The following is a 22,395-nucleotide window of genomic DNA, read 5'->3' on the forward strand; positions in this document are numbered from 1 at the left end:
TCTGTGATTTTGTGAAATGCACCTTTAACATTTGATTTGTTCTATATGTAGATTGTGGGATTAATGGTTATTAGAGTGTAGACTAATCTGGAATTTATAGTGATTATTTTTAAAAATATTACATTTGTCGTACAGATTTTGGAGACTAAATGTAGAAGGATAATCTTTCCTTACAGACTAATAAAACAGAAAAATTGAAATTTTATGGTAAATGCAAGCATAGACAATGGCATATTGCATTAATTTATTCAAGCAAATTTAGGATATAACCAGTCTCTAATTTTATTTTATGCTGAAAGCATGTGATACCCCTGCTTATTTTCAACCTATTCACAAAAACTCCTCCTGGCAAAGCATTCCTCACTGAGGATTTGTCAGTGTTAATATGAAGTAAGAAGATCTATAGACCAAGTAAAGTGGGGCATAAACAGTTGAGCTGCTACTTGATCATTTTCAAGAATAATTTCTATATTAATTGGATGTGCAAAGAGAAAACTAATCTCCTACACTGGTCTCACCAGTAGTAAATCCACTGAGTAAAACTTAATGGCCTTAGCTTCACAAACTGACCGCATGACTGGAAGCTGAATTTAACGGGACAGTCACTTGGATTATTAGGATTTGTTGTGAGTAGTGTATTTCTACACTAGTTCTGAGCTTTCAGTTTGCTTGTTTAATTTCCCTTTCTCTGCTATCCCAACCCCATTCCCTCCACCCACTCTTCTACCCACATTAAGAACTTGCTGCTTATTATGGATTTTTTTTTTGCCAGTATTCTTTTGATTGAGCCAAAGGAAGAAGAGCAAAGGCAACTGCGGCCTGTTAGAGGATGGTAGGTGAAGGGGTTCTGCTTTTAGGAGGCATAATAGAGCCCACAGAATATAAGAGGAATTGTGCAAAGTGAGTCTACTCCTAACTAGTCAGGCAGCTGCTGACTTATGCTGCCTGTTGCAAGCAGGGCTTGCTGCCTGCTAGATCAGGGGACAATGGTTTGCCAGTGTCAGAGCCATTGCTATTTAACACTTTTGCCACAGGATTCTTCCAGATTGCCACAAATTCAGGTTACATGAATTGGCTTCTTGGTTCTTAATCTCAAATCTGGGAATGCTCAGAAGCATCTTAAAGAAACGGGGTTAGTGTGCAACTGGAAAGACAGCAAGCAGAGACTTGGAGGGAATGACTAAGTGTCATGCTAGACCCCCACCTGCCAAGAATAAGGCACATTAATTTTGGCATGAACATTGATTTTAAACTATTACTGGAGTGAAGAAAGGACTTGTTAAACAGATCAGCTGTGACTGGAAAATATATTTGCATATTAACAGATGGTGCTTGGAAGGACAAAAAACCATTCCCTGACACAATCAACCCACAATGAATCTTGATCACCAGGTATTGTGTGTAAGAGGAGCATTCCAGAGATTGCTAAGGTGATGCAATACAAGACGTGGTCAGACCAGTTAGTCACATGACTAACCTGCTTGGCAACCTGGGTTTTTCTGAATTGTACAAAGAGTTTGAACTCAGACTGTTTGCTCCTGGACTGAGAAGATCTCTCCTGTCCACTTTATTTATTCTCTTTTCTGTCTCCATTTGCATGCATGTATCGCGTATGCATGTTAGCGTGGGTACGTCGTGCGTTTGTAGGGGTCAACCGAATTAAAGTTTAAGTTTGAGTTAAATAAATTTTGATCTGCTTTAAACCTAAGGAAACCTGTTTGTGCTGGTTTCTTTGCCTTTATAATTGGAAAGTGGGGAACATGGATTCACCAAGGGGGAGCTAAAAACAGTGTTTTTAAAATTAAACCCTGTTAGGATAAGACCAGGTGAAGGTTGAGAGGGACCTTTAGACACCTTTCTCACCTGGTTGTAACACTGAGGCACAATTGATGGACAGAGTGGAGATCCATGAAGGAGAACTAAAATAATTGGGCAGAGGTTGGACAGCGAGCAAAAGTCAGTAAGTGGAATGTGTAGTATAGTACCTTCTTACTCAAGCAAAGCTTCATTGTTTCCTGTACATGCATATGAGTAGTCAGTACATTCAACCAACAACTCATTGTGGGGAAAAAAGAGGACCTTTTGTCTGAAATTCACTGAAAATTATGTAGTCTGGGTATACTTGAGTACTTTGCTTATACATAGAATAACAGCAAAATATACTAAAAGAAAAAGGTAAGTATAGGGGGAGCACTTGCAAAAAAGTACTTGTGCTTTTATCGGGGTATATTTGGACTTGTGCTACAGGTTATCGGGGGTAGGTGGAAATGTGGAGTAATCAGTTCAGCCATGAACTTATTGAATGGCGGAGCAGGCTCGAAGGGCCAAGTGGCCTGCTCCTGCTCCTAGTTCATATGTTTATAGTAAAACTCTTAAATATTCTTGCATTAAAATAAGACATGCCACTTTGCCTGCTGGCATTGATGCTCTGGAGCATGGTCTCTCCCTCTTTTTTGAGTACTCTGACATCAATTATGGGCAGGTCCATGGTTTCAAATATGAGATGAGGCTTCAAACCAACCTGAGAGCTGCTCTGGATCTGTCAAACCATAGTACAGGTTAGGAGTGCAAATATCTCTGCCTTTGCTATGATCTTCTGAAATCTGGAGGCTCCAGAGCAGACTTCCATCCAGTATGAAATCTTGCCTTTGTGTAGTTTGTAAAGGTACTGTTCTCAGCTGCATATTGATGCTTCCTATAATTGACATCCCTAGATTAACCTAACAGATCTCCAAGGCAATAATGCAATTCACAGTTTTATTTTTTAACAAGTGAGAGTGAAGGGTTTTGTTCAAAGTATTTCCAAGACTAGTTTCCTTCCCCATCAATTGATTATTCCTTCATTCATGCATAAACTTAATCCTGCACATTAGGAGGAAAAATATGTGCCATGTCTTTGATTTCACTTTTTTTCTTGAGACATCCTGTTTCTGTTTCCATAATTGACCAGCTGAATCACGTGGTATGCTGGTGAATGCTGTATTTGGACTTGTGCTACAGGTTTTATTCTGACGTGTTTGCAGAAATGTATTCTAGCTTAAATTGTCATATATTTGAACTGATTCTGTTATTAAGGAAGTCTTAACACTGCACTTAGGAAATCGAAGTATGATCAAACAGAAGCAACATAGTTTTACGAAAGAGAAATTGCGCTTGACAGATTTATTAGAGTTTTTGAGGAGGTAACGAGTAGGGTAGGTGAAAGGGAGCCAGTAGGTATAGTTTACTTGGCTTTCCAAAAGGCATTCGATCAGGTTTTACACAAAAGGTTAATGTGCAAGATGGATTTGGCAGTAATATGTTCGCATAGATGGAGGATTGGTTAACGGACAGAAAGCAGAGAGTAGGGATAAATGGGGCATTTTCAAGTTGGCAGGCTGTAATGAGTGGAATACAGCAAGGATGATTGGGGCCCCAGCTGTTTACAATGTACATTAATGTGTCACGCTCACAGGAAATGCAATGCTGAAAGTTTATGGGCAAAACTAAAGTCTTATAAAGGTTGACCGCGTTTTTTTTTAAGAAAATGGACAACGCTGCAAAAGATAGCCACATGTGTATTTGAATATTGCCATGCTGTTTGTTTAGAACAAAGAATACCTTCAAAATTAAGAGGTGTCAATTGCACCCATCCTGAAACATTCCTGAATTGAAGGAGTTCTACTGAAACGAAGAAGGTATGAAATGAAAGCATCATAACCAGATTATTCTCATCCTGGGCCATTGTGTGATCACCATGGGGGAGAGACCAAAGCATTTCCTACCAGAAGATGATGTGACAATTTTTTACCTTAAAAAGGCAGCCAGAGAGAGAGAGAGACACGCGCGCGCACACACCCAGAAAGAAGCATCACCAAACAGCTTGTCCAGCTAAAGGCTAGGAGAAGATCCAGCAAGCCATAAGGGAGGTGCCCTGCTGTAAAGTTCTACATTTTTAGCTTATGCAGCAGTGAATTGGAAGTGAACTTCTGTCTTCAAACTGAATTTTCAACCGAGAGAAATCTACAAACACCTCAAGCCTACAACCAACGAGGACTTGACTTCCGAGAGAACTCAGCAGGTTTACAGTGAACCCTGAAACCCTACTTCACCTGAAAACTGCTTTCCCCTTTTCCTCCCTACATTTCTTTGTGTGGGTGTGTGGGGATGCGGTCTCCTTATTTCGGGCTAAGACGTATTGCTCAATAAATTATTGATCTTGTGTTTTAAACCTACAAGAAAACCTGTCGCTGTCTAATTGACAATTAAAACACCAAGGGGTTAAAAACTAATGTAAAAATAAAACACTTGCTACAGTCAGGTGGAAGTTGAATAGTGGGAATCACCCACACCCCTCACCACATGGCTGTAACAACTGACTTAGGTGAAGGGGCTGAAGGGGGAGGGAAAAGGACAAGGACAGTGAACAAAGGAGAAGGCCTGATAAACTACAAATAGTCATGAGTTACAAAAACAAGACCAGGGTCAAAGTTGCATGTGCCTTGCCAGTGTTTGGATAATATAATGTATATGTGCTTAGAATGTAATCGGGTAACCTAGCTATGTACAAGTAGACACAATTGGATAAAGATATGAGAGTTAGAATGTGTAACTGATTGATAAATGCAAATGAACTGTTATCTGTAAAATGGTATAAGAATGATTTGAAACTACTCGGGGAGTCGCACGCCATCTTGTATGGGTGCGGCCTCCCCTGCATATGCTTGAATAAACCAGTGAACAAAGAAGCTTGAGTCTTGTCTGATCTATAGCGAAATCGGAGGGTGACTGAACTCCCTTTCAGTGGCGTAGTTGGCAGGATACACCCGGCCCTCTGTAAAGGTGAAAACAATGATTTGGTGGGTATTTCATTTGAAAGAATACTCTCCTGTTTGTGTCAGACCAGAACGGAGGTCCACAGGGTGTGTCCGAACTATAGTCCTGAGACTCGGGCGGGGTGGGACTAGGATCCCGGGGGGGGCGATTGGATCCCTGAGTGCACAAATAAGTTGGGACGAGTGTGTCCCGAGGCATGATTGGATACCGGATTGAAACGTAGAGCGTGCTCAAAATGTTGACGGCTGAGAAAACAGAACTCGAGGTTGTCGCGGAGTGGGGAGGCGAAGGGACTATGTCTCTTCACCTCGCCCAAAAATATATGAAACTGCTCAGTAAGCTGAAAAAACAGGGCTGGCAGCCCAGTGATTCGCCACAATGCTCTAATGAGGTAACCACAAAACAAGATCTGGAAAACTTACTGAAACTCTTACAGCCAAAATAGGTAGGATTGGCCCTCAGTGAGTGGATAGAAGGGGACCCAATGAATGTTTATTACCGTGGTGTTAGGGAGCCAGTGCTGCAGAATGTTAATCGACACACGCATCCATGTCTCTTACAAACAAAGGAATCCCCATGACTAAACCCCTGTTGCATGACGTTACCATGATATCCCTGGAAGTGACTTGCAATGTTGCAAACCTGATGGCTATATTGCAGGGATCATCAGAGTTCTATCAGATGGGCTAAATATTGGTTGGAACAGCTCGAAGGAGACTACAAGGCTAGAATTACCCCGGGAATCAGGAAGTGGGAAAAATGTACAAGGAACTTGGTGGGAGACGTAGGGGGACTCTTTGGGAGCACAAATTTAGTAATAAACTCTGCTCAGATCTATGAAGTAAACAATTACGCGTCATGAGTAGCTTCTGAAACAGCCAAAGGACTGCAGTATAATGCATACAGGACAGAGTATGCCCTGACTGCTATTGAGATACAAGCCGAAGGACTGGTGAGAGCCCTAAATATTACCAATCAAGGGCAAGTTGATACCGTCGACTCACAAAGCAGGGGAAGGGCATGCAACATGTTAGCCCAAGATTTGATAGAGGGAATAAACGCGGATATAGAATACATCAGATTTGGAACTGACCCCGGACACCTGTTTGAATCGATATACCAATTGAATCTCATAAACCTATACCGGGAATGATGAGAGCTAGTGGTCACTTGACCCCAGAGTGGAGGAGTGGACAGGGTTATTAAATTCCTAGTGACAATACTCCAAGAGTATCATCCAGGAATCTCATTTAACAACAGTTATCGCTTTGAGTCATTGGGAGTAGAAAGGGATGGTCGGGTATATTTGTGTAGAGATACAGCACTGAAACAGGCCCTTCGGCCCACCGGGTCCGTGCTGACCAACAACCACCCATTTATACTAACCCTACAGTAATCCCATATTCCCTACCTACACTAGGGACAATTTACAATGGCCCATTTACCTATCACCTGCAAGTCTTTGGCTGTGGGAGGAAACCGGAGCACCCGGCGAAAACCCACACGGTCACAGGGAGAACTTGCAAACTCCGCACAGACAGTACCCAGAATTGAACCCGGGTCCCTGGAGCTGTGAGGCTGCGGTGCTAACCACTGCGCCACATATTGAGCAGGATCCCATGGGTACCTCTCTTATGTTAACTCCACGATTTGGATGAGTACCAAGGAATGTTGTGCTAAATCAAAGAATTACATTGTATGTACTTGTAGCACCCTAGAGCCCCGACCAACCGCAGCATAATCAAGCTCTAAATGTCCCCTGCCCAGGACGCATTCAGGGCAGTTCAGATGTCCCCAATACAATGGTGTTTTATGACCAGCGAGGCTGTAATGGTCTTTGGAGGATTAAGATGCTTAGTTAACACCAGTTTTTGTATGCAAGTGACTGACTCCCTTATATTAGGGGACTTCCACCTACCTGGGCAAACAACGGGATAGTATTTAGCCCCTGGTGGAATGATGTGGAGTTTACGGATGAAATCCCAGGCATGGATATGCAATTGGTCATGCAGCAGGCCACAAAAATAGCACATCAGTATACCCAGGTATCAAGAGAACAAATCACATGGGGGTGCATCCAAGTAGGCCTGGCCACTAGATCAGCAACAGAATTGGCTAGGTCGGCCTCAGCTTACTCTACTACAGGGCAACTGACAAATTGGTGGGAAATCCTGCATGTGGTAATGACAATTTTTAGCACCACAGTATTGGTATGGACCATTGTCTGTGTCACTACCAGCAGCGAGCCCTAAAAATATAAAATGACATTGAGGATATACTCTGGTATCCACCATGCACACATGGGAATGAATGGATAGTATGATGTATATGTGCTTAGAATGTAATAGTGTACTATATACCTAACTGTACAAGTAGACCCAATTGGATAAAGATAAGAGTAAGAATGTGTAACTGGTAAATGCAAATGAACTGTTATCTGTAAAACGGTATAAGAATAATATTTAGAAACTACTCAAGGAGTTTGCATGCCATCTTGTATGGGTGCCGCCTCCCCTGCATATGCTTGAATAAACCGGTGAACGAAGGAGCTCGAGTCTCGCCTGGTCTATCGTGAAATCGTGAGCTCCTTTCAGAACCAAGAGTCATGTATCCAACTTTACTAATGGTACAAAGCTTAGTGGGAATGTAAGCTTTGAGGAGGATACAGAGGCTGCAAAGAAATATAGAAAGGTTAAGTGAGTGAGGAACAAGGTGGCAGATGAAGTATAATGTGGGGAAGCAAGAGGTTATTCACTTTGGTAGTAAGAATAGAAAAGCAGAATATTTCTTAGATGGTGTGAAACTGTAAATGTTGTTCAGAGACTTGGAGGTTGGATTACAACGATACAAGTCTTGCTACAATTTTATAGGTCTTTGGTGAAACCACACCTGGAGTATCATGTGCAGTATTGATTGCCATATTTAAGGAAGAAATTACTTGCATTGGAGGCAGTAGAGTGAAGGTTCGCTAGATAGGTTCCTGGGATGGGAAGGTTATCCTATGATAGGCCCAGTAAATTTGGCCTATACTCTCGAGTTCAGAAGAATGTGAGGTGATCTCATTGAAACACAAGATTGAAGCGCCTTGATAGGGTAAACGCTGGTTGTTTCCCCTGGCTGGGGAATCTAGAACACTGACACAGTCTCAGAATAAGGGATCGATCATTTAGGACTGAGATGAGAAATTTCTTCACTCAGTGGGTTGTGAATCTTATTGTCTACCCTAGAGGGTTGTGAATGCTCCATTGTTGGTATATTTAAAGCTGAGATGGGCAGATTTTTGTGTCGCGGAATGAAAGGATACGGGGAGTGGACAGGAAAAAGGAGCTGAGACAGAAGATCAGCCGTGATTGTATTAAATGGCAGAGCAGACTTGAGGGGCTGAATGGTCTACATCCGTTCTGATTTCTTATAGATCAGCTTGATGTCAGCCCAAAGATACATAATCACAAATCGGTTGTGCTAATTTTGTTAGCATTATGTACTAAAACCCAAAGCTGTTGCTGTCAGAACATCCGTATCTGTTGATGTCTATCATTGCTATTGTGGTGGCATTCCACAGATCTTTTGCTGTTCGTCTGTTTCTATGTGATTATATTAGATCAAGTTTCACAGCACATTCCTTGCATCCATCCAGCTCTAATATCAGTTCTGATTGAACTGATTTGACTTTCTGTTCTACATTAAAGATGTCTATTTATTTTAGTTTCTTATGGTTTAGTTTTGTTATAATACAATGGAATTTGATTTAAAATGGTCAATAAGTCATAAATTAGAAGGTGTGGGAGGGGAAAATATAGCAAGTCAGAAAGTATGAGTTAAAAGACCAGCATGACACATGGGTAGGTTGGGGTCAGTCACCAGGTAAGAGATTTCTTTGCATTATTCCATGTAGCATAAGAAATAAAACAAGTGAATTAGATGCACAAATTCAGCTTAAAGGGTATGATAGTTATTGCTGAGAGCTGGCTAGAACTTTAGTATGATTGGGAGCTAAATATTCTAGGCTGTAGGATCTTTAGAAAAGACAAGGAACTTGGGAAAGGAGGGCGAGTGGCAATATTGATAAAAGGCACAATTACCGCAATAAAAAGAAAGGATTTCAATAAGACTGAGCAGGCAGTGGGAATAGTACATGTAGAATTAAGAAGCAGCAATGGATGCAAAACTCTAGTAGGAGTTGTCTGCAGATATTCTGATAGAAATGATGTAATGAGGGATGTCGACATCTGGGAAGCATGTCGCAAAAAAAAGTGGTTGTTGTGGGAAATTTTAATTTTCAGGTAGCCTGGAAGAGTTAAAAGAGCTGAAGTAATAAAGACAATGAACATCATGAACATGTTTTAAAACCAACATAGGAATAGGCCATACTCGATTTAGTGATTAATAACAAACCAGAATTAGTTAACAATCTGTTGATAAGGGAGCATCTTGCAAATAGTGACCATAGGTTTGAGAGGGAGAATTACAAATCTAGGTTTTAGACTTAAAGCAAATTTTGAAGGGATGAGAAATGAAATGCCAGCCCATAACAGCCAAGATCTCATTAAATAGAAGAACAGTCTTCTTGAGGGGCTAAATGACCACCTCCTGTTTCTATGTTCCTAGATCCTCAAAGTTTTAAAAATGAGGTATAAACTGACCGAGGCATTTTTGGTTTCTTCCCGCCCCCCCTTCCCCATTGTCTTTAATGCTTTTAATTATGACTTGCGTGGAAGCAAATATAAATGTAAACCTAATTTCCCTTTTGTGTTTTGATAAACTTTTTTAGGTGAAGTCAGTGATCAACCTTCTTTTTGCTGCGTATACTGGAGATGTATCTGCACTCAGAAGGTAAGATTTTCCATGGACGTTGTTGCATCACAAGTGAATTTACAGTGTTATGTTTAACTGAGCAGAGATGGCGTACGGACCTCTTGTGTATGCAGATATTCTCATAGAATAACCAGGGTATTGGTGTGCTTTTGTCTGTTTGCTATACTAATAATAGACAGGAAACCTACAGACTATGAAAAACCCAATAGTTCCACCTATAGCTAGTGGATTCTACACATGTCCATCTTTCCCTGTGTGCATGGCAGTTCTCAGCTGGATATTTGTGAAGAGCAGAAGGAGGTTTTAAGAAATTACTGACAATTGTGAATCATTACCCAAGAATTATTATAAAACCAACACAATTTTTCATGATGACCTTTGCACAGATCACTAAATGAAACCACTAAGCAGCAGAACCGGAACTGCATTAAGTACTTTGGTCCACTGCTCTTAGTAGATTAAAAGGAATTAGAGGAGACATTGCGTTTCATTTGCCATAACAATAAATGCTATCTCTAAAAAGCTGCAATGCTGTCTGCCAATTGAGGTCACATTGAGTTATGCTGTGAATTTGGATGCTCTTTTAGGTATCATGGCATTTGACAAAGTATTTGTGAAAAACATAGTTTCTTAGGCACCCAAAGAGAATATGTTTGAGTCTAATGGCCATTAATGTAAATAAAGCCATTGTAAACCTTGTTGTCTCCAGTATTTTCTTTCCAAGGTATTTGTCACTTGTTGAAATCCTTGATTTATTGGTGCATCCAATTAGAGAAAAAACTCAAATGAAAATGCTTATTGTAGGTCACAAATGCTATCATTTCCAGCTACTAATTTTCCACAGTGTCATTTTTAACACTTAATGCTGGATTATATTGTGCTGTATTTACAAAAGATTCTGACATCTAACACAATAGAAAGGGACAGCATCTCTTTGGATTTGTATGTTTGTAAATAGATATTTTAGTTTTGTAGATGCATCTTTTAAACTCTATTTGACCAGTAGTTCAATAATTCTTAAATGGAGGTTTTTGAGACTCAACACAGGCATAGAGAAAGCAAATGGCAAGGCACTTAAATTACATCAGGGAGGAATACAGTCCTACTTGTCACCAGACCAACCTTTTTGTAAAACTAAACTGTAAAAGAGCACACTGCAACTGGTTCCCATATTAATCTAATTTTAATGTAGGAGATCTAGTGATATTCTTTGCTATTTACACTACTAACTGCAGACTTTGGCTGTCGTCTTTTTCTTGTGATAAAGCAAGCAGTCTTGCTTCAAACACTGTAGTATAGCGTTGGGGAGGATGTGGATCAGGTGTAAAACTTTAAAATCTTACTAAAATAAGCTTTGTCAACTGAAACTGAAATTTTAAAAATAGGTCTTCTGCTGTATTTCTTTAGATTCAATTATACTTCTAAAAATTCATAGACATGCTAAAGTAGTTGTGTAGCTTGAACTCTCCTTGTATTTTAATATGAGAGAATTGGAGAATACACACAACACCAGCTAATCGTTGCAAAATGTCTGAATAGTGATAGTCCAAGTACAGCCTGAGGCCCTTTGTGGTTCATCTGTGACCGATAGCACATCACCTACTGTGTCTCTGGGTTTGAATTAATAGACTGAGAATTCTGGGTGGTGTGTATTTATAAAAAGATGCTTTAAAAAATGTTTTTTAATTAAGTACAAGGAGTTGCTTTATGGTAGATTAGACTGTTAATGTAGCCTCCAAAAAAATTGTGACTATCTCACAAGGACTCTGACATTAACTTGGTTTTATTAGCTATTTCACACTAACCAAGCAAAAATAATTATAGTAGATGGTCACATGGAAAAGTAACCAGAACCTGAAAAACTAGAAAGGATTTAGGTTCTGCATATTTTAGCAGCTTGTATTTTTGCGTCTAGTTGTACACAAAATCCTAAATATTAATCTTAAAATGAAAAAGTGAATTTATTTTGGTTATATATGAATATGGAACAAAGACTTTTTAATGTAAAGTGACCTTAGGCCTCATAAGAAATTGTCAAAAACAGTTACCTTTCTTTTGTTCCAGATTTGCTTTGTCTGCCATGGACATGGAGCAGAGGGACTATGACTCACGAACAGCACTGCATGTAGCAGCTGCGGAAGGTAAAATTTAACTTTCAGAGATAGCCTGGCTCTTATGATAGTAAGGAAAGTACTTGTTATATAGTTCAGAATATAACTTCTGTATTTTGATTTTGTAGGCCATGTGGAGGTCGTTCACTTTTTGTTAGAAGCGTGCAGAGTAAATCCATTCCCTAAAGACAGGTGAGTTGGTCATAATCAAAGAGTATTTAATTTTAAACAGCATGCTCAATCCTGCATAGTCTTCAGCAAAGCTGCAGAAAAGGAGGAAATTGTGCAAGGACTGGCCTGCAGATTAGGTCTCACTAATTTGGTAATGCCCATGATGAAACACATGTAGCAATAATGTCTACATTAATTCTCGAGCTATGTTAGTGTATTTGCTATAATTAAAACATACCTTTTCTTCAAAGCTTTATTCTTTTGTTTTCGTAAAACGCCTATTTTCGATGTGTTTGCAAATCTTTCTCTGAAAGGCAACATGCAGCAAACGTCCTGATAGTGATTTTTAGAACACTGAGATATACAGCTCAATACTAAATTTGTAAAGGGTTAAGACAGATGATAAGTGCTTTTAATTTTCAAAAGTGAACTTTTGTGAAGAGGTTTTGAGGATGACCTTGCTGGGCATAAATCCTAATGAAAAGGAAATTCTTACTTTAATTATACTGCCCAAGTAATTTGTTCTTTCAGGCATGTTTTGTTTAATTGGTTCTGAATTTGTTATTCTTAATGATTTTAGGTGGGGCAACACACCAGTGGATGAAGCAATTCACTTCGGTCACCATGATATTGTAACAATCCTTCAGGAATACCAGAGCAAGTATATGCCCACAGAGGACTCGAACAATGGAAAAGAAAAACACTCCAAAGAGAACCTAGACAGCATGGTATAGTTCTCCTATGTCCAACTGTAATTTTGTTCTGAATTACCAAAACCAAACAGAAGTCTGAGTGTTTATAAAATAGTGTTGTATTTTTGGCAAGTAATTACTCTGGTGTTTTAGACTTGGAACTTTTTGATGTAGTCTAAGAAAATAATAGGCATGGGCAAAATAAAAAGGATTGCCAGTCTTCAGTTTGGGGCTTAATGTCTGACTCTGGGGCTTCATATAATGCACTAAGTTTTATGTCCACTAAAAAAGGCAGGGTAATCTCAGATTACCTTGAGTTTGAGTTCTGTATGGCTTCGAATAGAGATGAAATTGCCATGGAATCCTGAATGATATGAATAGTGGTAATCAATATAAACTGGTCAGATACCTAGCCCATAAACACTGGAAAATATCCAACTTTAGAAAACAGGTAAGGAAAATTATAGCTGTTGTGTTCTGTAAGTATCCTGTGGAAGCATTCCTGTAAAATGTGAATATTATTGTGTTCAGTATTAGAATTTTGTCCAGATGTTTTGCAAATAGAAGCTATTTTATTTGCCCCTTTGAACAGCCAACTGTTCCAATTGTGTAAAAGTGTAGCAGTGAATTGACAAGTAACGCTCATAATTGTTCACCAGTACCTGCTAAAACAGGTCCAATATTAGTATCGTGGCAAAGAAATCTAAAACCCTAGGGTTATCCAAGTGTTAACCCATGTTGCCTGAGAGAGATCGATTTATTGCTTTGACATTTTCCCATTTAATATATTTTCATTTACTTATTTTTAGTTTTTTCTTCACATTTTCTTTCGAATAATGTTTCATTCAGTACTGACTTATTCTTTTGCCTGCCTCTTAAGGTACACTAAACAGAAGAATCTTCATGTTTCATTACTGTAAATGTTTGTAAGTAAAGGCTTCAAAAGAATGCAAATGATTCAGTGATAAACATTGTACCATCTATCGAGTTCACTATACTTGTCCAGAAATATGGATATTTTAAATATTTTGCCTGAATTATTGGCTAATTTAGAATAAATATTGGGAAACTACTGTTTGACGAATAGTTAAACAGCTATTAGGCACATGTTAGCAGTTTTATAATCAAAATATTGTTTATTCATAATTAAAGTTTTGGTTGAAGCCATTTTAATTTAAGGGATGATTTATGTCACTGGCATTTTTGAATAATTTTTAACTAAACAACGTAAGATTTTGATTTTCTCGTATTGGAGTTGATCCAGTAACTTCTAGTAACTTATTCGAAAACTTAATGGACTGAAAGAGTATTGTACTTCAGAAACGAAAAGTTAAAATGTACAGAAATGCAGTCCCTTGGTATTACAGTTGTCAGGACAATCAAATTAGGTTGTTATCTGTATTGATTGGGATTTGAATACAATATGCAGTTTAATTCATTGAGTAATGTTAATGGTCTCTACACTTTTTGAAAGCACAATATTACATAGGACTGCATAGTACACTCCTCTACATGTGATAAAAGTGTAAGCTGAGTTGGTTAGTTCAGCATATTGTAATGATTGTCAAGAAATGCAGTTAACTGTTTCCTGCAAAAGTCTCTATTATGCAGCACTTTTAAAAACATAAAGCACAGAATGGGAAAAGACACTTTCAGCCCACTAAGCCTGCTTCTTCCACAGACCACATGCAATGTATCTGATCTGCCCAACCCATTTAATCTTCTGAAGCAACACCTTGATCCCCAGAGATAATTGAACAAAACCAGAATGTTTTCCATTAGGGAATTTGGCCTGATTTTTCTTCTATTGAACCTGGATGAAGGATATGGCTCATAATGCAAGATGTTGCTAGTGTTGTAGAACCATGCATTTGGACCTTGAAATTTCCAAAGTGAAAATGCATTTGGCATCCAAATATTCTGAAATAATCCTGATTTACTGACCCATTTACATTGTTGAGTTCAAGAAAGCTTTCTGGTGCCATGTTTTGTATGAATCATTTGTATTTGTGTAGTATGCCAGTTTAATATTAGCATTTTGATGCATAGTGTGTGTCCTGAAAGACCTGAACTGCCTAAGCTTGCTTGGTGCACTTGCCTGTGTATATGCATGTTTAGGATCCTAATGGAAAGATTATAACATCTGAGCATATTTTTGTTGAAATGTATGTCTTAAAACAAATTCAAACTATTGCTGTAATTGCCGAACAGGAGTTGCTGTGCTGCAATAATTATCTTTTCAATAATTGTAGATGCCAATGGTATGGTTGTCAAAACAGCCTGCTCCTGATCCAGGCTTGCTCAGTGTGGGGCAGGACTGGCCTCTACTTCTATTTAAACCAGTGTCCAGACTGTGACTTTAATTGTGTTTTTCCATATTGTGACATGTATGCCTTTCCAGGCATTGCAGATTGATGATTAATGTACTTGCTAGCAGTAATCTATTTTTCAGTGTGTTGCTCCATATTTCAATCTGAAATGTTATTTTTGAAGTGTTGCTGGCAATGCAAGGTATTTATCTAAAAGATAGAGGCAAATCAGGTGTGTTAAGTACACAATAAATAAAATGCAGACAGTTTTGTATTCTTTATTTTTATGTACATAAAATGTGGTGGTCATTTACAAAAGAAGTTGAAACTGCCAAGCTGATTAGACATTTCCCAAAGGAACACATTTTTCCATAACCATTTATTTGCCAGTTATTGTTAATGGCCTTTCTGAGTAGTGTTGCAAGTTGCAATCTGAAGTGCCTACTGTAGTAAAACTTCTTAATTGAGATTTATTTTTTTTAGAAAAAACACAGCTCATACCCTCATCTTCTCTAATGCATAACTCACTCTGGGACATTGTTCCAATGGTGCCTCCAGTATATTGTGCAAAAGGTCACTCACTTTTGTGAACTTAGACCATGTCAGCAGGTTATTCTGCTGTGGATAGTAATTACAACTCGGAGCCCTGGGTTATTTTCCTTTCTTTCCCTCCTTCCTCAGCTGGATGAGGAAGGAGGGAAAGAAAGATGAATTTAAATGACCTTTCTATAACTCTGGCTGATTTCAACTAATTCACCAAATAAAATTGAGTTTGGGACTTTCATGTCTTGTATGCATTAGTATCACACAGAGGTACATTTACTCACCAAGCTAATGAGCCTTTGATTTTTCTCATTTCCAGACAAGGTATTGACATATCACTGTACAAAAACCATCCTGAGTTTCCTCCACTCCTGGGTTGTAAAATTTGAGGGGTGGAGAAGGGGAAAAACTACAGATCTCCGTCTACTTTCTGTGGTGCAAATGAACCATACTGAGCAGTGGATAAAGAGCTAAGAAAAAAAAATGATCATTGGATAGCCTATGACGTGGATAAAACAATGAGATGTGAAGAAAGTCATAGGAATGACTTCTAAGAATTTTTATGACCTCAAAATTGCATGACTTTGCTATTCCTTCACTATATAAGGTTACCAATGTTGTCTTTTTCCTGCTATTAGTTATAAAATGCTAGAATGTTGCTTTATTGCCTTCAAATATTGAAATAACGGGAGTTTGTAAGCTCCCTGCTGTGAAATTTTGCACTCATTACAGTGAACCCTCTTTAATTATTGATGGCTGTATATGTTGCCTTTGGTGCTTTCCCCTCAACATCAACTTTTGCTCTTAATCTTGTACCTAGAAAACAAAAACTTGCATTTCATTTTCGTAGATACTGGTTTAAAAAAATGCAAACTATTCAGTTGATTTCACCATGTATCATCTTTTACTTCTGTACACAAGATCGTCACTAAAGATTAAAGTAAAATACTGCAGATGTTGGAAATCTGAAATAAAAACAGCATCTGTGGAGAAGCAGCGTTAACAACCAGAATTTAACAGTGGGGGGACAGGAGCCGGAATCGACATAAATGTCGGTGTCGAACACGCTTCCGCCCAGTCTGGGGATCCGTCCCATATTTTTACAGATCCCCAGGCTTTATTTGGCCCAAGGCGGGACTTACATCTACCTGAGGGAGGAGGTTCTGCCTCATTGAGCTGCCGGCCAATCAGCGGGCCAGCAGCTTAGTCTCAGCAGCCCCACCGGGAGCGGTGGCCACAGCTGGGACTGCAGCCCAGCCGACGCCATGAACCCGAGAGCGGATAAGTTTGGGTTGCCTCACCAGGGGGGATCGGTCTTGCCCTGGTGAGGCTAGGGTGGTCGTTTGTGGGGAGGGGGGCATCTTGGATCCCGGTTGGGAGGTGGGGGTGGTCCTCAATCAGGCACCCTGTGCCAGACTGGCATGCCCTCCCGCTGTTGCTGGGCAGCCTTTCACGTCCCAGGCTCCCCCGCTTGCCATGGGTAAAATACCCAATTAGGCGGGTGAGGGCCTTTAAGTGGCCACTTAAGGGTCTTGATTGGCCTCGGGCAGGCGGGCTGTTTCCCCCCCCCCCCTGCCAGACCTCTGTAACCTTGTTCAGAGGCAGAATCGGGGCAGGTAGGCCTCCCGGAGCCTGCTGCTCAATTTTACGCCACCATCTGACCTGCAGGGGTGGCGTAAAATTCCGGCCAACGTTTCAGGTCAGTGTGCCTTAAGAATTGACAAATATTAGAAATGTAAAAGATTTTAAGCAAGTAAATCGGGGGGGGTGGGGCACGAGTTAACAAAAGAGGTGTTGATAGGACAAGGTCACGGAGCAAAAGCAAACGCTGTGTTAATGGTGTGCTGAAGGACAAAGCACAGAGAGGGTGGGAATAGACTGCAAAGCACACCAAACACAAACATTTAAAAAAAAAGTTTTAAAAAACAAACAGTGGGTAGGCACAGTAGAAACAAACTAAACACATTAGTTATTTTTTTCTTTATTTTATGAAGTTTTTTAAACATAAGGGGGGAGCCTGTCATGCTCTGAAATTATTGAATTCAATGTTCAGTCGGGCAGGCTGTAGTGTCTTCACTGAAGACCCTGCTTTTGACAGCGCTATGAGTTCTAAACTTGAAGTCTTCGGATACAGCTAAGCTGAAGAGGTTGTTGATGCACTTGGGCAATACCTTTTTTTTTTCTTTTTGTCCTCTGGCTGGGTAAGATGTGCAATATTACATCTTGATACCAGCTTTGCAATGCATAGAACACAGTGGATATCAGAATTCTGAGTACTAATAATACAACCTCAGCTGCTGGCAGTAACATGGTAATGTGATCAGTTCTCTCTCTGCTCTTCTATCTGCGAGAGTACCAGGCTGCATATATTTGGATTGCTAAAACGTTAGTGTCTGATTTTCCATCAAATGCAAAACAGCTGTTTGGAATTCCACATTCCCCCTAATTTGATTCTGGGGAAAATCATGTGCCACGTAAGAAAATGTCAATTGGCTTTAGCCTGTGTGTGCCGCATGTGTTCTTCCACCGCTGGGTGGAGCACTACCTAGAACTGTACTCCAGGGAAAATGTTGTCATTGAGACCGCCCTCAATGCAACCCTGTCTCTGCCAGTCTTGGATGAGCTGGACGTACAGCCAACAAAATCGGAACTCAGTGATGCCATTGATTCTCTAGCCAGCGGAAAAGCCCCTGGGAAGGACGGCATTACCCCTGAAATCATCAAGAGTGCCAAGCCTGTTATACTTTCAGCTCTGCACGAACTGCTTTGCCTGTGCTGGGATGAGGGAGCAGTACCACAGGACATGCGCGATGCCAATATTATCACCCTCTATAAGAACAAGGGTGACCGCGGTGACTGTAACAACTACCGTGGAATCTCCTTGCTCAGCATAGTGGGGAAAGTCTTCGCTCGTGTCGCTTTAAACAGGCTCCAGAAGCTGGCTGAGCGCGTCTATCCTGAGGCACAGTGTGGCTTTCGAGCAGAGAGATCCACCATTGACATGCTGTTCTCCTTTCGCCAGCTACAGGAGAAATGCTGTAAACAACAGATGCCCCACTACATTGCTTTCATTGATCTCACCAAAGCCTTTGACCTCGTCAGCAGAAGTGGTCTCTTCAGACTACTAGAAAAGATTGGATGCCCACCAAAGCTACTAAGTATCATCACCTCATTCCATGACAATATGAAAGGCACAATTCAGTATAGTGGCACCTCATCAGAGCCCTTTCCAATCCTGAGCGGCGTGCAACAGGGCTGTGTTCTTGCACCTACACTGTTTGAGATCATCTCCTTGCTGCTCTCACATGCATTTAAGTCCTCAGAAGAAAGAATTTTCCTCCACACAAGATCAGATGACAGGTTGTTCAACCTTGCCCGTCTAAAAGTGAAGACCAAAGTACGAAAAGTCCTCATCGGGGAACTCCTCTTTGCTGACGATGCTGCATTAACATCACGCACTGAAGAGTGTCTGCAGAGACTCAGACAGATTTGCGGCTGCCTGCAATGAATTTGGCCTAACCATCAGCCTCAAGAAAACGAACATCGTGGGACAGGATGTCAGAAATGCCCCATCCATCAATATCTGCGACCACACTCTGGAAGTGGTTCAAGAGTTCACCTACCTAGGCTCAACTATCACCAGTAACCTGTCTCTCGATGCAGACTTAAACAAGCGCAAGGGCAAGCCTTCCTCTGCTATGTCCAGACTGGCCAAGAGAGTGTGGAAAAATGGCACACTGACACACAACACAAAAGTCCAAGTGTATCAAGCCTGTGTCCTCAGTACCTTGCTCTACGGCAGCGAGGCCTGGACAACGTACGGCAGCCAAGAGCGACGTCTCAATTCATTCCATCTTCGCTGCCTCCGGAGAATCCTTGGCATCAGGTGGCAGGACCGAACTACCAACACAGAAGTCCTTGAGGTGGCCAACATCCCCAGCATATACACCCTACTAAGCCAGTGGCTCCTGAGATGGCATGGCCATGTGAGCCGCATGGAAGATGGCAGGATCCTCAAGGACACATTGTACTGCGAGCTCGTCACTGGTACCAGACCCCCCGCCGTCCGTGGCTCTGCTTTAAAGACGTCTGCAAACACGACATGAAGTCCTGTGACATTGATCTCAAGTCGTGGGAGTCAGTTGCCAGCGATCGCCAGAGCTGGCAGGCAACCATAAAGGCGGGGCTAAAGCGCGGCGAGTCGAAGAGACTTAACAGTTGGCAGGAAAAAAGACAAGCGCAAGGAGAGAGCCAACTGTGTAACAGCCCCGACAACCAATTTTATCTGCAGCACCTGTGGAAGAGTCTGTCACTCTAGAATTGGCCTTTATAGCCACTCCAGGCGCTGCTTCACAAACCACTGACCACCTCCAGGCGCTTACCCATTGTCTCCCGAGACAAGGAGGCCAAAGAAGAATGTCCTTTGAAAGTCAGTAGTTGTGCCAGCTCAATTTCCCCAGCTAAAGATTAATTTTTCTTGCATCGGACCTCCACACTCCACCAGACTCTTAGATTTGTTGAGAGTATCAAATATCCAGTTAATTTATGCTTGTGTTTTGCCTAGGGGTTTATGGTGTCAATACTGAGTGATGAACCAAAAGGATATTTGCTTTGTTTTATTGTGAAATCCCCCTGACAGTAGGTATGCTTTAAGTTTATGAATGCTGAACTGCAGTAAACACAAGGGCTCTTGTGGCAGGGGATAAAATGTTCCTTCACAGTCAAACCAGTAATGGTGAAAGTTAATTTTAAACATAGGGAGGAAGTGGTGTAGTGGTAATGTCACTGGACCAGTAAGCCAGAGTCTGGCTGAGGCTCTGGGGGCAGGGGTTTGAATCCCACCACAGCAGCTGGTGAAATTTGAATTCAATTAATAAATCTGGAATTAAAAAGCTAGTCTAATGGTGACCATGAAACCATTGTCGACTGTTATAAAAACCAGTCTGGTTCACTAATGTCCTGTAGGTAAGAATAGATTTCCTTCCCTAAATGCGAGTCCAGACCCACAGCAATGTGGTTGACTCTTAAATGGCCTCACAAGCCACTCAGTTCAAGGGCAATTAGGGATGGGCACTAAATGCTGGCTGACAACCACATCCCAAAAACAAATAAAAACTATTCTCACCTGTTGGCTTGGGGTAGGGCCTTAGTGTGTGACTTATGGAAAAAAAACACTGTGCACAGCTTATGACTTTGTATTCATTATCACCTAATTGGCTCACAACTATCTAAGCAGGGCTTTTTGCATTTGTCATCTGGTGCTGAAAGTTCTGCCACAAAGTACTGCTCAATATTAAAACATGGCTCTATCACTTTGCCAAGAGTTGCTAATGTAAACAGAAATAGGGCCAAAATAAAGTGTTATCAATTTGCAATAAAAATGCAAGCATTCTTGTGCTGCTTCAAATCAGAGAAAAATATGAAAGAGGAATTTGTCCAGATAAAGTACAATAATTTGCATTTATATAGCACTTTTATTGTAGGAAAACCTAAGACACTTCACAGGTACACAATCAACCAAAAGTTGATGATCAAAGGAGGAGATATTCAGACAGGTGACCTAAAGTTTTGTTTTAAGGAGGGACTTAAAAGAAGCAAGATATGTGTTGGCTGGGGGGTGGAATTTAGAGCTAAGGAATTAACAGCAGTCAGTGGTGGGAGTTGGAATGCACAACAGTTCAAAGTTGTAGAAATCAAGGATTGAAGGATCTGAACAGGTTAAGAATTTTAAAATTGTGTTAAGAGTACCCATGAGCGAATGTGTGTGAGCGCAAAAGGGTGATGGATATGTGACTTGATGTGGGTTACAATATGAGCAGCAGAGTTTCGGATGAGCTCAGGTTTATGGAGGATAGCAATTGGGAAGCTGGCCAGGAGAGCACTGGAATAGTAAAGTCTGGAGGTTACAAAAGCTGAGGCAGGATGGAGATGAGTGAATTGCGGAGGTACAAGTTGGCAGAAATTATATGGGATCAGAAGTGCAGCCGAGAGTCAAATATAATGCTGAGGTTTTGAAAGTCTGGTTCAGCTTGACAGTGGCTAAGGAAAGTGATGAAATTGTGGTAGGGGCTAAAGACAATGGCTTTGGTCTTCCCTGTGCTTAATTGGAGGAAATTGTAGCTTATGCAGGACTGGATATCTGAGCAGTCTGCCAACAGTGAAACGGGTATAGAGAGGTGGTAGTGAGTTAGAGCTGGGTGTTGTCAACTTACATGAGGAACCTGATTTCATGGATGATACTGAGGTGCAGTTTGTTAATCCAAAATAGGAGAGGGTTATGGATAGATGCTTGAGGAACTTGGTGATACAGTGGGAAAAGAAACCATTATAGGAGATTGTCTGGCTATGACAGAGTAGACAAGAGTGGAACCAGGTGAAGGCAATCCTACTTAACTGGACAGTGGAGGAGAGGAAGGAGACTATAGTGTGATTAACATTGTCAAGCCTGCAGAGGGCTCAGGAAGGATGAGGAGGGATAGTGCACCACAGCAAGTCATACAGCATGTCATTTGTGACTTTGATTAGGGCTGTTGCACTGTTGTGGCAAAAACCTGATTGGAAAGGGTTAAACATGAATTTGCAGAAAAGACAGGCATTGATTGGCAGCACGTTCAAGGACTTGAAGGCAGAAGAGTTAAGGATGGGTTTTTGAGGGCTTGCTGACATACTTGAAAAAGGGAGGGGGATAGCATGTGAGGATCGAGAAATGTTAACATTAGCAGCTAGCATAGGGGCCAGGACAGAGGTGGATTAGTAGTGGACTCTGCCCAGGTAACTTTTAAGCTTGAAGGTGTAGTTTGGACTTAAATGTACCAGTTATTAGAGCTAGAGGATCTAGAGCAGTGGAATCAAGGAGATTGTGGGGGAGCAAGGGCAACCAAGAATAAAGTTGAAGAGATCTTGTGTAATTTGAAATGTTTACATTAAAAAATATTCATA

General features: G+C 40.8%; 1 protein-coding gene across 2 annotated transcripts in view; it reads left to right on the forward strand.

Moving 5' to 3' along the window:
- LOC137372149 (glutaminase kidney isoform, mitochondrial-like) overlaps positions 1-16,445 on the forward strand; it is a 119,024-nt gene extending 102,579 nt beyond the window's left edge. Inside the window, exons 15-19 of one of the 2 annotated variants that reach the window (XM_068035649.1) lie at positions 9,587-9,648; positions 11,695-11,771; positions 11,870-11,933; positions 12,493-12,640; positions 15,776-16,445. In XM_068035649.1, the coding sequence (XP_067891750.1) occupies positions 9,587-9,648; positions 11,695-11,771; positions 11,870-11,933; positions 12,493-12,640; positions 15,776-15,787 (363 nt within the window). In that variant the 3' untranslated portion in view covers positions 15,788-16,445. Of the gene's footprint in view, positions 1-9,586; positions 9,649-11,694; positions 11,772-11,869; positions 11,934-12,492; positions 15,193-15,775 lie in introns of those variants that run through there. The other variant, XM_068035650.1, reaches the window with a different exon arrangement.
- The last annotated feature ends 5,950 nt before the right edge of the window (positions 16,446-22,395 follow it).

This window comes from Heterodontus francisci, chromosome 7 (assembly GCF_036365525.1).
Source record: "Heterodontus francisci isolate sHetFra1 chromosome 7, sHetFra1.hap1, whole genome shotgun sequence".
In the NCBI taxonomy this organism is placed as follows: domain Eukaryota; kingdom Metazoa; phylum Chordata; class Chondrichthyes; order Heterodontiformes; family Heterodontidae; genus Heterodontus; species Heterodontus francisci.